This window comes from Canis aureus, chromosome 32 (assembly GCF_053574225.1).
Source record: "Canis aureus isolate CA01 chromosome 32, VMU_Caureus_v.1.0, whole genome shotgun sequence".
Taxonomy (NCBI): Eukaryota; Metazoa; Chordata; class Mammalia; order Carnivora; family Canidae; genus Canis; species Canis aureus.
In genome coordinates this window covers 31,520,873-31,534,511 of record NC_135642.1, presented here as the reverse complement: position 1 = coordinate 31,534,511, position 13,639 = coordinate 31,520,873, and the positions used below count along the sequence as shown (strand labels likewise).

Genomic DNA, 13,639 nt, shown 5'->3' with positions numbered 1-13,639 from the left:
ACTGGTGTCATGTAATGGTATCATGATGGCTTTAAATAGACTTAAGAAGAATTGAACTAAACAGAACCATAGGGGCACCTGGTTGGTTCAATTGGTAGAGCATGTTACTCTTGATCTTGGTGTTGTGAGTTTGAGTGTCACATGGGAGGTATAGGGTTTACTTAAAAAAATAAAAGTAACTTTAATTTTAAAATTTTTTAAAAGATTTTTTTTATATATATTTATTCATGAGAGACACAGTAAGAGAGAGGCAGAGACCTAGGCAGAGAGAGAAGCAAGCTCCATGCAGGGAGCCTGATGTGGGACTCGATCCTGGGACTCCTGGATCATGCCCTGAGCTGAGGGCAGGTGCTCAACTGCTGAGCCACCCAGGCGTCCCAAACAGTAACTTTAGAACCATAAACAATAATCATTGGGAAGTTAGCATGTTTGGAGTTTTAAAAGACCAACATTATATTCCTGTAGAAAATGTTCATTAACACCATAATTAAGGAGAGAATCCTGGGTTACAATATAATTGATCTGTTCTAATAGTGATCTCTTCATGTCCTTTATGTGAGGGGGTGCTTTGGCTTAATCATACAAAATGATAGGTACTTTCTTAGGTTCTAGAATTCTTCAGTCTGAAAGTCTCCAAATTCTTTCACATTGTCTATTTGAATGTTAGCCAGTTTAAATATTTTATAATTTCTTTTGTGTTGGGCTAGCCTATAGTATACACACACACACACACACACACACATCAGTGTATGTATGTATCCATGTGTCATATATATATATATATATATATATATCTCTCAAGTGTTATTAGCTGCTTAAGTTCTTGAAGTTTCCTTTGCTTATTGTCTTTTTATCACTTAGCATAGTATCATAGTGTTTGGTACTGCATTATGAGGTTACATTAATTGATATTTTAACTTCATATTTTTCCTTTTTTTTTTTTTTTTAAGGTAATGTGGCCTTAGATAACCTACAGATAAAAGAAAATGCTCTGGTAAGTTTTCAAGCTATGTTGATTATTCAATTAATTTGGTAAGCTCCCAGAAATTCTTGGTTACCTGGTACCAGATAATGTGAGTCGTTCAGGGAAGGATTACTTGTTTAATGGTTTGCTATAGGAAAATCTGAGATTAAAAATTTGGATTTTTTTCCCCCTGATGATCAAAATGGTATCTTTTGGGAAATGGAATGTTTTTCCTTGACTTGACTGAATAGCTTTATAGTAGACATTTGTCTTCCTTGAAATAATTTTCTCCAAAATTGTCTTTACATATTTTTTTGGTAAATAAGAATTTGATTTTAGCAATTTGTCAAATGAATAATTATATCTTTGGAAATACATTGACAGTCCAGCTTTATAATATTATGGTACTATTAATAAGTCAGGTAGCTTTTTTGGATTCTGGCTCTCCATCCCTTACTTCCCATCCCCTTCCCTGTTAGGCTTTAGCCTATTAGACTTAATTTGATTCTATGAAGTCACTTAAGAATGAGTTTATTCCTTTTTTTTTTTTTAGACTTTTTAAAAAAATGTATTTGTTTTAAAGAGAGAGAGCGCACATGCAGGTGAGGGGAGGGGCAGAGGGAGAAGGGAGAAAGTGAATCCCAAGCAGACTCTGCTGAGCATGGAACCTGATGTGGGGCTATCTCACAACGCTGACATCATGACCTGAGCCAAAATCAGCAGTCATACTCTTAACCCACTGAGCCACCCAGGTGCCCCAGAATGAGTAATTATTCTTTAATAATTGATCAAATTTCTAACAAACTATAGTATGTTTATAATCCTAGTGTTGACTTCTGGTTGGATTTCTACATATTAAACTGTGTATCTAAGGAGAGTCTTATACTCAAAGTGTTCACATGACTGGTGTCAGGGAAGCCAGTTTTGGATACTAAAGATCCTAGAGATCGAACTTTGTCACGAGAAGTAACAATTAATTTTGTTCTCCTGAAAACAACTTGGCAGGCATGGTGGAAAGGGCATGGACCTTGTAGTCTAGCAGACCTGGGTTTCAGAGCTAGCTCTGCCCTTTCACCAGCTATGAGACTTTTGGCAAGTTTCTCAGTTTCCGTGAGCATTAGTTTAATCATCTTTTTTTTTTTAATTTATTATTTTTAAAGATTTTATTTATTCATGAGACAGAGACAGAGGCAGAGACAAAGGCAGAGGGAGCCTGATACAGAACTCAATACCAGGACCCCAGGATCATGCCCTAAGCCAAAGGCAGATGCTCAACCACTGAGGCACCCCCAGTTTAATCATCTTTAAATTGAAGTTAATAATACAAAATGATATAATATCTCTGTTCCTTTGTGGCTTGAATAAGATTAAAAGTAGAGCCTGGCAAGTAGTGGGCACTCAAAATATTTAAATTTTCTTTTCCTTTATATAGGATGCTACAACTTTTTAAACTTTACCCCAAAATTTAGAGCTTAAGACTCTTTTGCTGGAGACTGGAATAAAGGTTATTTTTTTCTTTTTTAGGAAAATATTTTAGAAGGAAAGAAGTGTAAATAGAATTGCAGTGAGAGGATATGTATCTAACATGCTTAAGAGACAAATTGAAATCTCTCTTAGTCTAGTTTGAATTTGGGTTATAATTAAATATAATAAATTATTTTGTAATTAACATTCTCCATTAATTCAAGCTAGCTTCCTAAATTAAATTGGATTGGTGAGAATTTACTTTGAATATGGCTGTTTACGTTTATTTTTTGTGAAAAATTATTTCATGAGAGTCAAAAGTGAGCATGAGACCAAACTTTTAGAAGTGTATAGTTTACAGTTTGTATCCTGTATAACTTAAAGTATAAGATGAATGCCCTTGAATGCATCCCCCTCTCCCTGCACTTGCCTCTTCTATCTTGGGTGTAGAGCAGTTCTCTTACCATCAGAGAAGAATTTTGCTTTTTGGTTTAGAAGATGATCAGTATTGCATTCAATTCCTGTTCACCTAGAATGCTTGAGTAATCAGATGATTGGGTAAAATGATTATTTTAGTTAATTGTTACCTAAGGTATTTCAATCATCAGGTTGATAGTATGTACTAAGGTACATCTAACAAAAAGGCTATTCTGATTGGTTTAGTTTTTAAAAATTATAAAGATTTGGGGATCCCTGGGTGGCTCAGCGGTTTGGCGCCTGCCTTCGGCCCAGGGCATGATCCTGGAGACCCAGGATTGAGTCCCACATCCGGCTCCCGGCATGGAGCCTGCTTCTCCCTCTGCCTGTGTCTCTGCCTCTCTCTCTCTCTCTCTCTCTCTCTCTCTCTCTCTCTATCATGAATAAATAAATAAAATCTTAAAAAAAATTATAAAGATTCAAGTGATCGTTGTGAATATCAGTTATTGTTTAGTACTCTGTGACTATAAAAGTTATTTGTGCTTTCCAATCCAGATAAGTGCAAGTTTATTTTTATTAATGATTGGTACCTGTCAGTAACTTATCTAAAGTAAATGCTAATTTGGTTAGTAATAAGTAGGGAAGCTCTCTTTCCTTTTAGGATTGTTTTATTTATTTACCAAATGTTTTATTTGAGAGAAAATAGTTGTTATTATTTTCAACTAATTTTTGTGAAAGGACTCTTCCTTTTCCTATTCTAGTATTTCAGTTAAGCAGTGTCCATCTATTATTTTAAAAGCTCCTGGCATTTCCATTGGTCTTGGTGTGGTTTATTAAAACAAGTAACCAGTTTACCCAATTACTTTAACTACAAACTCTTTTTTTTTTTTAAAGATTTTATTATTTATTAGAGAGAGAGTGCAGAAGTGGAGGGTGGGAGGGCAGAGAGAGAAGCCAACTTCCTGCTGAGCAGAGAACCTGACATGGAACTCAGGCCCAGGACCCTGGGATCATGACCTAAGCTGAAGGCAGACGCTTAACTGACTGAGCCACCCAGGCATTCCTAACCATAAACACTTTTTCTGTTGCCTCTATTTATAGTTGTGTTCCTCTTGTGAATCTTTCCTCAGAGTCCAATTTAAGTCACTAGAAATTCTCTTTTTTCAGGATGTCCTTTCTGAGTTACTCAGATAGAGAAAATTTATTTCATGTTTTTCCTTCGAGATGATTGTATATTTTTTTGGGGGGGGGGATTTTATTTATTTGAGAAAGAGAGCGAAAGAGCATGAGGGGGGTGAGGGAAATGGGGGGAGGGGGGTGGCAGGGCAGAGGGAGAGGGAGAAGCACACGCTCTCCTGAACAGGGAGCCCAACGTGGGGCTTGATCCCAGGACCTTGGGTTCATAACCTGAGCAGAAGGCAGACGCTTAACCAACTGAGCCACCCAGGCACCCCAAGGTGATTGTGTATTTAAATGATGATACGAAGGTGATTTTGTGGGAGCTTAATAATTTAAGATGTCTTTAAAATTTTTTTCTTCCTTTCTAAGAGTGAATTGGATGTTCCTTTTAAAGTCAAAGCTGGCCAAATTGGTAAGTACTCTTCACTTGAGTTATTCTTAGTCCTTTTAGTTTTTTATTTTTCCTGTGTTATTTAATCTAAAACATTTTTTAGCTTGGACAAAAATGTGAGAGGTTTTGGAGTTCTGGGCCTAATATATGCTATTGTAATACATAAATACTTTAAGATTTTGACAAAAGGGTAGAAAATTACCCTCTAAAAAAAAAAGACATTTGAAGGGCAATGATACTTATTAGGCTTTGATTCTACTGCACGAAACATATCTTGATATTCAACATTGATATTTAAGTTTTGTATGCTTTTTCTTTATATGTGAAAGGGATATAATTTGCAAAACTCTAGTAAATACAATTCAAGTATAGCTTATTTCCCTCATATTTTGTTCAACCATCTGGATATATTATGCAGCAACGTAGTATAGAGGATATGTCTTGGTAAGTAGAAAGTCTTTGCAGCTAAACTTTTTTTTTTTAAAGATTTTATTTATTTATTCATGAGAGACACATTGAGAGAGAGAGAGAGAGGCAGAGATGCAGGCAGAGGGAGAAGCAGGCTCCATGGAGGGAGCCTGACGTGGGACTCGATCCCGGGGGTCTCCAGGATCACGCCTTGGGCTGAAGGTGGCACTAAACCGCTGAGCCATCGGGGCTGCCCTCAGCTAAACTCTTAACACTGAGATCATCCATAACTAAACATTCATCTTTGTTGAAGAAATTTTTTAGTAGAATAACCTGTGAAGTCCTCTCAACTGTTCCATACTTACCTGATTTTTACTTTTTTAAAATGTAATTTATAGCTCTAGACAACTTGCTGTTACTTTAGAATTTTCATTTATGCCACCATCATTCCTTCCACTTCCATCACCCTGCTATTTCACCATGTGGCTTTCCTTCTTCACTTATTTTATATTCAAGAAAGGTATTGTCTCACTATTCTAGCATCTCTTAGCAATTACTTGAATACTTCTGTTTGAGTCTACTTATATTACCTATACATGTTCCTTTTTTTTTTTTTTTTAAGATTTTATTTATTTGACAGAGAGAGTGAGAGAGAGCACAAGCAGGGGGAGTAGTAGGCAGAGGGAGAGGGAGAAGAAGCTGGCTCCCTGCTAAGTAGGACATGGGCTCAATCCCAGGACCCTGGGATCATGACCTGAGTCGAAGGCAGATGCTTAACTGACTGAGCCACCCAGGCACCCCCATATGTGTTCCTTTTCATTTAAAATAACACTTTTGTGTTTCTGTCCCTTGAAACAGGAGATACTCCCTTAAATTGAAAGCTTCAGGCCATGCATTATCTTTTTTGTTTGTCTGTTACACAGAGCCTTATGCTGTGTGAAGTGTTGATATTTAGCTATGGTGGTATCTAGTATTGCCACTCTGCATGCTGAATTGAAATACTAGAGTAAAGTTAAAGTCATTCTTTCATTTTTTTTTACCTTTGAGATATTTATGCACACATTGCTATGTGCAAGATTATGTAGGTAGCTGTGGGAGAGGCAAGGATGAATAGATATTTGTCTTTAAGGAAGTTTCAAATTTAGAACATAGTATTGAAATTGCATTTGCAGAGTATTAGATGAGTTATATTTGTTTAAAGAACTATTACATTATTTATTATGTTATTAGAACTGGGTTTATATTTTAGAAGAGGTTTGCTAATGTTTCAGAATTTGTTCTTTTTTCTTTTCAATTATTAAAAGAATTAAATGACATTCTTTAGGATTACTCACTGACCGTCTACATATAAGGATGCAAAGCATATTTTTAAAAAAATTTATCTCTTTTTTGGTTTATGGAGCATTTATATTAGTTATTAAACTTTTATTAGGTTAAAATATTATACCTAACCTGTGAAGTTAGTGTGGCTAAGTTAAGCTCAAGTATGTTTTGGTTTGGGACGCCTGGGTGGCTTAGTGGTTGAGTGTCTGCCTTCTGCTCAGGGCCTGATCCCAGGGTCATAGGATTGAGTCCCATATTGGGGTTCCTGCATGAAGCCTGCTTCTCCCTCTGCCTATGTCTCTGACTCTCTCTCTCTCTCTCTCTCTCAGTGTTTCTCATGAGTGAACAAATAAAATCTTAAAAAGAAAAAAAAGAAAAGAATGATTTGGTTTTCTAATAGCTAAACTGTAAGTTGGTTATCTTTTTACTTAAAAATAAAAAATTAAAAAATAAATAAAAAATAAAAAATTTCCTGTTCTATAAATGGGAAGCAATGATATAACTCAATTCCAGTGGAATTCAGGCTAATGAAGGATAGGAGGAAAAATGCATTAGGGTAAATGGAGAGAAGAAAAGGTAGAGGGAACAGACAATCCCTTTTCCTTAAGCTATAGGGCTAAAGGGGCATTTTCAACTTTTTCAGTCTCATGCTCACCACAAAGGCAATCAAATCAGCTTTATTTTTTTTTCTAAGATTTTATTTAATTTTAGAGAGAGAGAGTATGGGCACACATGAGCAGGGAGAGGGGCAGAGGCAGAGGGAGAAGGAGAGGGAGAATCTTGAGCAGACTCTGAGCTAAGTAATCATGGGGCCTGACAGAGGGCTCCATTCTGTTACCCTGAGATTATGACCAGGGCAGAAATCAAGAGTTGGATGCTATCCACTGAGCTACCCAGGTGCCCCTCAAATCAACTTTTTAGGAGTTTATGAGTTAACTACATATGTAGCAATATTTGTTATAAATACAAGTGATTTTCACTGTAAAGTTATCAGACTTAGAAATGGACCAGGAGTATACTGGCATTACCTCTAGACTCCCCTGACATGGGAGCTGTTTAGGAAACTCAACAGGTTTATAACTGAAGAAAAATAAAATTTAGATGGAGAAATAATTTGATATTTTAACCCTGGGAATAGATTCCCAGGTAAAACTGTCTTACCTGCATAAGCCATGCAGGTGCATCAAAATATGCTCCCTTAAGTTGCATTATTTTATTTCCTCTTCAGCTTATTATCCGGTTAAACAGTTCCTTGAACTTTGGGCATCTTTATTTAAAGACGCCAGTGATTCTGGTGGTATAAGTAGTTGAGTCACTCTGGCATCCACACTGATGACTTGGGTAGACTTATGTCATTTATTTAACTTCTCTGGGAATGAATTTCTTGTTTTCAAAATTGAAATAATAGCTGTCTCATCCCTTCTTACAGGTTGGGAATATTAAATGAAATGATATCAGAAAGTTTGGAAAGCATAAAGCACAATATACATAGTTACTTCTAATAGTAATTAATATGGAAGAAATCTTTGCAAACTTCAGTATTGGGGTTTTTTTCTTTTTTTTTTTTTCCCTGAGTTAATATACATACTATATGTGTGAAGGGTTTTGTTTACTTTTTCTCTAGATGGAGAGTGGGAAATGTGTATTTTCTGGAGCAGCCCAAATAAGAATTTAAGGTTGAAATTATATTTCTTTAGATAAATTAACTTTGAAGATTCCTTGGAAGAACCTTTATGGAGAAGCAGTTATTGCAACCTTGGAGGGACTATACCTGCTTGTTGTCCCTGGAGCAAGTATGTTGTATTTATTAGGTTATATCCATTCAGTAACAGCATAGTGAAATTAAATTGTTAACCTTGGTTAAGTATTTTAATATGTTTAATAAAATAGATAATTTAAATAAACTAATCAATACGTATATACATGTATTTTACATATATGCACATATATATTGCCACATTTGTATACAAAATAATTTATGTTGGAAGGAATTATTCCTTTTTTTAACCATTTGTTAAATTCTCTGTGAATAATTATTTTGCAGCTAAGTCTTCATTTTGAGTTGAAATGCATTAAATAATTTACTTTTGAAGAATGAGTGAATTAAGTTTTTAAAAATGTACTGATGTGTTATACAGATTTAAAGAATGGAGATTTTTTTCTCTATTTTTTTGCTTCTGATTTTGAGGAATGTTAAAAAATGTGTGTGAAATAGGTCATTTTTTTCATCGTAAATGAATGCATTTTAATTTTTAATGAATGTTGTAAAGCAGTAGTGTTTAAGCAATATGTTTATTTAAGCAATGTATTTTCAGTTATAAGAATAATTTAATGTTAAGAAAAGTTTGGATATTTTAGGGAAAAATTACTTGTTCTCCCAATCATAAAGCAAACACAATTTTTATTTTTATATTTTGCTTTCCGTTCTTTACCATATACATATTTGAGTTGATATATATCACATATAGACAACATGAATCTGATTTTTTTACTTATTGTATATATTTTTGATATGTGATAGTGGTAATTTTGAAAGGCTGTATGATATTTCATTGTGAGATGCCTACTGTTTTGGGCTGTTACATTGAACATTATAAACACCTTATTCTTAGAGATATCATTTTTGTTCTTTTGTGTTATTTCCTTAGAACACAGTATCAGAAATGGGATTTCTAGATGAAAAGGAAATTTTTTTTTCTGATTGTTGATATATATTCTTGAGTTACTTTCTGAAAGTCTTTAATCTATATTGATACCAGCTAGTATTGGATTACATGTTTTTTATACTTACTCAAAATTTTACCCCTCAGACAAAATAACTGGAAATTTTCTGATAAATTTTCTGCCTGCCTTTTGTTTCTCCCTTTTACCTTTCTACTCACTCTTTCCTGCTTAACCTTTTTTCCTTTTTCCTTTCTCCCTTTAATTCCGTTCTTTCTTCCTTTCTATTTTGATAAAAGCTTTGAAAATAAATAGGAATTATTTATGTTTAAACTTTCTGTAAAACTAATTTAAAGAATGCAACTCTTGAGTTACAAAAAAAATGGCTTACAAGACTTACAGTACAAGTACACAATCATAATGAGGTTGAACTTTTCCTCTTTATTTAATAATTGCATTTCCTAGTGTATGAACTAATTATATATTTTTAGGTATTAAATATGACGCTGAAAAAGAAGAAAAATCTTTGCAAGATATTAAACAGAAAGAGCTATCCCGAATTGAAGAAGCCCTTCAAAAAGCGGCAGAGAAAGGTATGTTTATGTTTTAGATAAATTTATATATATCCGTATTTTAGATAATGCACTGTAGAGAGGATGCTTTCGTAAGACTCCATAAGTTGTCATTCCAAAGAAAGAATATTCTTTTAAGATCATATCTCAAAATACCGATTACAAATATTATAATGACTCACATTTAGGAATCATTGCCATGTGATTGTTTTATCTGCCAGTTTAATTTTCCCACTTTTCTCAACCAGTTGTTTTTATTGTGACTTTTCTGTGAGTTTTTGCAGGCCTGTTTATTTTTGCCAAATGTTAATAGATTATTATACTTCTACATTTTTAGGTATATCCATGGATATATCTATGAGGATAATGAGGTTCAGCGTATCAATATAGTGAAATAATGTTTAGAAGAAATGGTGCTATAATTCTGTTGTTAGCTGTATCGCTTTATTATTATATAGGACATTTTTAAAAACTTGATTCTTCAGATTTCAACATTTTAACATCTTGCCTTAAGTTTTAATTTTTTATTTTTATCTAAAAATAAATCTGATGACTATTTTGATTTGGTTTATGGAGCAAGAATAAGGATAAGGATAAGATAAGATGAAAAAGCAGTCTATAAGGCAAATACGTTTAAGGACTTTTCCAAACCTCAAGTTTTTCTCTTTCAAGTCAAATCACTCTCTGGTTGCTCATTCTCTAACTCACTCTCTGTGTGAGAGTTATTAGCATTTTATATCATTTTTGTATCATTTGGTTGGCATGTTTATGTATTTCTGTGATGAAAGAGGATGATACCACAAATGCTAATGCATTTCTCTTTGGTCTCTCTTAAAAGATATGGCAAACCTAATTAGAAATGACAGAAATTATATTCAGATATACTAAGATTTTGTTTTCTAGCTTAAGCTACTGATGTTTAATTGAATCAATAAGAAATCTCTCTTAAAAATAGCTTACTCAGGGATGCTGGGGTGGCTCAGTGGTTGAGCATCTGCCTTCGGCACAAGGCATGATCCCAGAGTCCCTGGATCAAGTCCCTCATTGGGCTCCTTGCATGGAGCCTGCTTCTCCTCCTTCTGCCTGTGTCTCTGCCTCTCTCTCTACCTCTCTCTGTTTCTCATGAATAAATAAAGTCTTAAAAAATAGCTTGTTCATTAAAATTCTTTATCAGTGATTCTAATTCTTTTTGCCCTGAGTGGTTTTTCTTTTCCTTTTTTTTTTTTTTTTTTTAGATTTATTCATTTATTTGAGAGAGAGAGAGGGAGGGAGGGAGAGAGAGAGAGCACACAGAGGGAGAGGGAGAAGCAGTCTGCCCTAGGAGCAGGGATCCAGATGCGGGGCTTGATCCTAGGACCCTGGGATCATGACCTGAGCCAAAGGCCGACTTCTGACTGACTGAGTTAGTTACCCAGGCACCTGCCTGCCAATTGCTTGCTTGCTTGCTTGCTTTTCTTTTCTTTTCTTTTTTTCTTTTCTTTTCTTTCTTTTCTTTCTTTCTTTTCTTTCTTTCTTCTTTTCTTTCTTTTTCTTTTTTTGCCAATTGCTTTTTCTTATGCAAAGTGATTGATTCTTTTACAAAAAAATATGAAAATACTTAAAATACAGAGAAGGTTGTCCTAATGGAAGAGATTTTGAAAAGCTTAGTATTTTTTCTTTCTCTTTTCATAGTTGAGCACATCTTATTTTCTGAAGCTTGAAAGTCTGTATTTTTATGAAAACAGTATCCTTCATTTCTATTACTTAGTGTGCCAAATAAAACAAGATGAGAATGGTTTTGTTTATTACAATTTAGTGTGATTATTTACTTTTACTCAGTTTTGGTTAATTAGTATGTGTGGAAATAGTACATAAATTGAGGAGAAAGACTTGGAGAGCACTAGAATTTAATTAATTTCTTGATACAGTTCAGATTAAGTATATTTTTTAACACACTGTATTTAATGATACATATTCATCAGTAGGCGTATTGATATATATTTAGATAAATTGATACACATAAGAAAATATCAAAATATATGTATTATATGTAATACAGCATAATTGTACACTCATATAATTTATTATGTATATACAAGATTATGTTATACTTTTCCTTTCAGAAACAAACCCCAAATTCCTTTCTTTTTTATTTTTGGATGGAAATAATTGTGATTATATAAAAAATATTTTCATGTTTCCAGTGGGCTGTAAGAAAAAGCATATGTAGTCTCTCCTTTTGTAGTAGTTGACAGCTTAATTGGTAAATGATAACCTGCTATACATATTGTATTGAGTACCTATGAGATTTTGACTTCTGGGTCTTAATGTTTAGGAAATTTATATGTTTAGGCCTGGCAGAGAGGTTAAGGATAATTTGATATGTTTATAGGAGCAAAAGAGATGATATATTTATAGGGGTAAAAGATGAATTCTTGGTGCCTCGCTGCCTCAATTGGTAGAACATATGACTTTTGATCTTGGGGTTGTGTATTTAAGCCCCATGTTGGGTTTAGAGATTACTTAAAAAATAAAATCTTAAAAAAAAAAGAGATGGGATAATTGGAATATATGTTAATATTTTTTTAAGTTGCAATAAGTACATTTAATTATCTTGACAGCATATAATTTTTTTCTAGCTTCTATGAATATGGATCACCATAATGTTATTATTCATAGAAATGATAAAAAGACCCTAGTCATTGGATGCTCTGCATTTCACCATTATTAATAGTTCTTACTTAATACCATACTTTATTTTTGAGACTTATAATTTTTTCACTTATTTCTTGGTTTTAAAAGCACAAAAGCACTATGGCATAGATATAGAGACTCCGAGAGATAAGGAGAAAAAGTGATTCAACTCTGAGCAGCAGATAATATAATTGAGAACAAAGTCATCTAGCTAATCTGCTTTTAAAAAGTATTTCTACTTAATTTGTTTCATTTGGTAAAATACAGTGCTGCCCACAATCATGTGGAAAAAAATAAAACGAAAATATCAGTTAGTTCATTCCTAAACAATTTCCTCAACTGTAAAAATAAACTTCTTGATATTTATCTCCTTTTATTTTATTGTGGTGAGTTTTATTTTCCTGAGAAAGCTATTATAAAGTAAAGGGAAAGATGAAATTCTTAGTGAGGCCAAAGATTCCCAAATGCTATATATTTTGTATTTAAAATGTTAATTTTGTCTAAGTAATATATACACACACATTAAAATCAAAGTTTTGCCATAAAGACTTCTGATAAAAAATGTCAGTCCCCTCTTCCACTCTTTTCTACCCTTTAGACCCATTCCTTAAAGGGAACCACAGTTTTAGAAATACTAATGTTCTGTCATTATCTAGTCTATTAATGTAAGGTATTATCTGGGATTTCCTCTTATGATACTTAAGGATTTTACTTCTCTTACCATCTCCTTTCACTCTAAATTTCCCTCCCTGTCCTCTTAATGTGGTTATATCATAATTTTTGGCCAATTAGTAGTCAAAATTTACACTACTGTGAAGTGTAATTGTTCACTGTAGGTCAAATATTGTACTATGATTATGTTTCCTTTCTTACGCTTATTTTTCTGGAATTTGTAAATGCTTTTTTATTTGCTTTCTTTGTAAATTTACCTTTAATTCTTTTCACTTACTTCTTGAAATCTGTTACATGACTATCAGTATTACTTTCTAATTGCCCATACCCACCATTGGTCCCCACCCCAGACCCATTTCCCTTTATAATGATTGTTTTTCAGGCCTGCTGCACAGTTGACCTCCTGAAATTGGTCTTTTGTGTTTAATTCACTGTTTTTCTGGGTCCTTTGCCTTTCATTCTTTGTTAGTTTGTTACTTTGCTAAAATGTATCTAGTAGCTTTTAAGAAAGGATACATTGTATATAATTGTTAAAATCCTTTCAAGTCTGAAAGTCTTTGTTTACTTATAAACTTGTTTTATTTGGCTGGGAATAGAATGCTCGGTTTTAAATGAGAATTCTGAAAATATCATTTACTAAATGATATTACTAGGTTCTTTTGAGAAGTTTGATGCCAGTCTGCTCAACACATTGTTGGAAACATAAAAATCAGAAAATCTGTGAATCTTGCTGTCAATAACCTTACATTTTAGTTGAAAAAATAAGAAATATGCATAGTCATAAATAGGAAAAAGTGTTGAGTCACATCAAAGAGGTATAGGATAAGAGTGGTAGGGGAGTTCAGAATGAACATATTATCTTAAGCCAAAGAGATCAGGGCAGACACTATGAAGATAAATATTTCAGCTATGTCT

General features: G+C 33.6%; 1 protein-coding gene across 5 annotated transcripts in view; it reads left to right on the top strand.

Moving 5' to 3' along the window:
• The window catches only part of VPS13C (vacuolar protein sorting 13 homolog C), a 170,645-nt gene that overhangs the window by 12,231 nt on the left and 144,775 nt on the right, over nt 1-13,639 (top strand). For all 5 annotated transcript variants that reach the window (XR_013370400.1, XR_013370399.1, XM_077881332.1 and 2 more), the window contains exons 2-5: nt 951-994; nt 4,394-4,436; nt 7,844-7,939; nt 9,299-9,400. Coding sequence is in view for 3 of the 5 variants with exons in the window: in XM_077881332.1 (XP_077737458.1) it covers nt 951-994; nt 4,394-4,436; nt 7,844-7,939; nt 9,299-9,400 (285 nt within the window). In the remaining 2 variants the exon portion in view is untranslated. The remainder of the gene's footprint in view (nt 1-950; nt 995-4,393; nt 4,437-7,843; nt 7,940-9,298; nt 9,401-13,639) is intronic.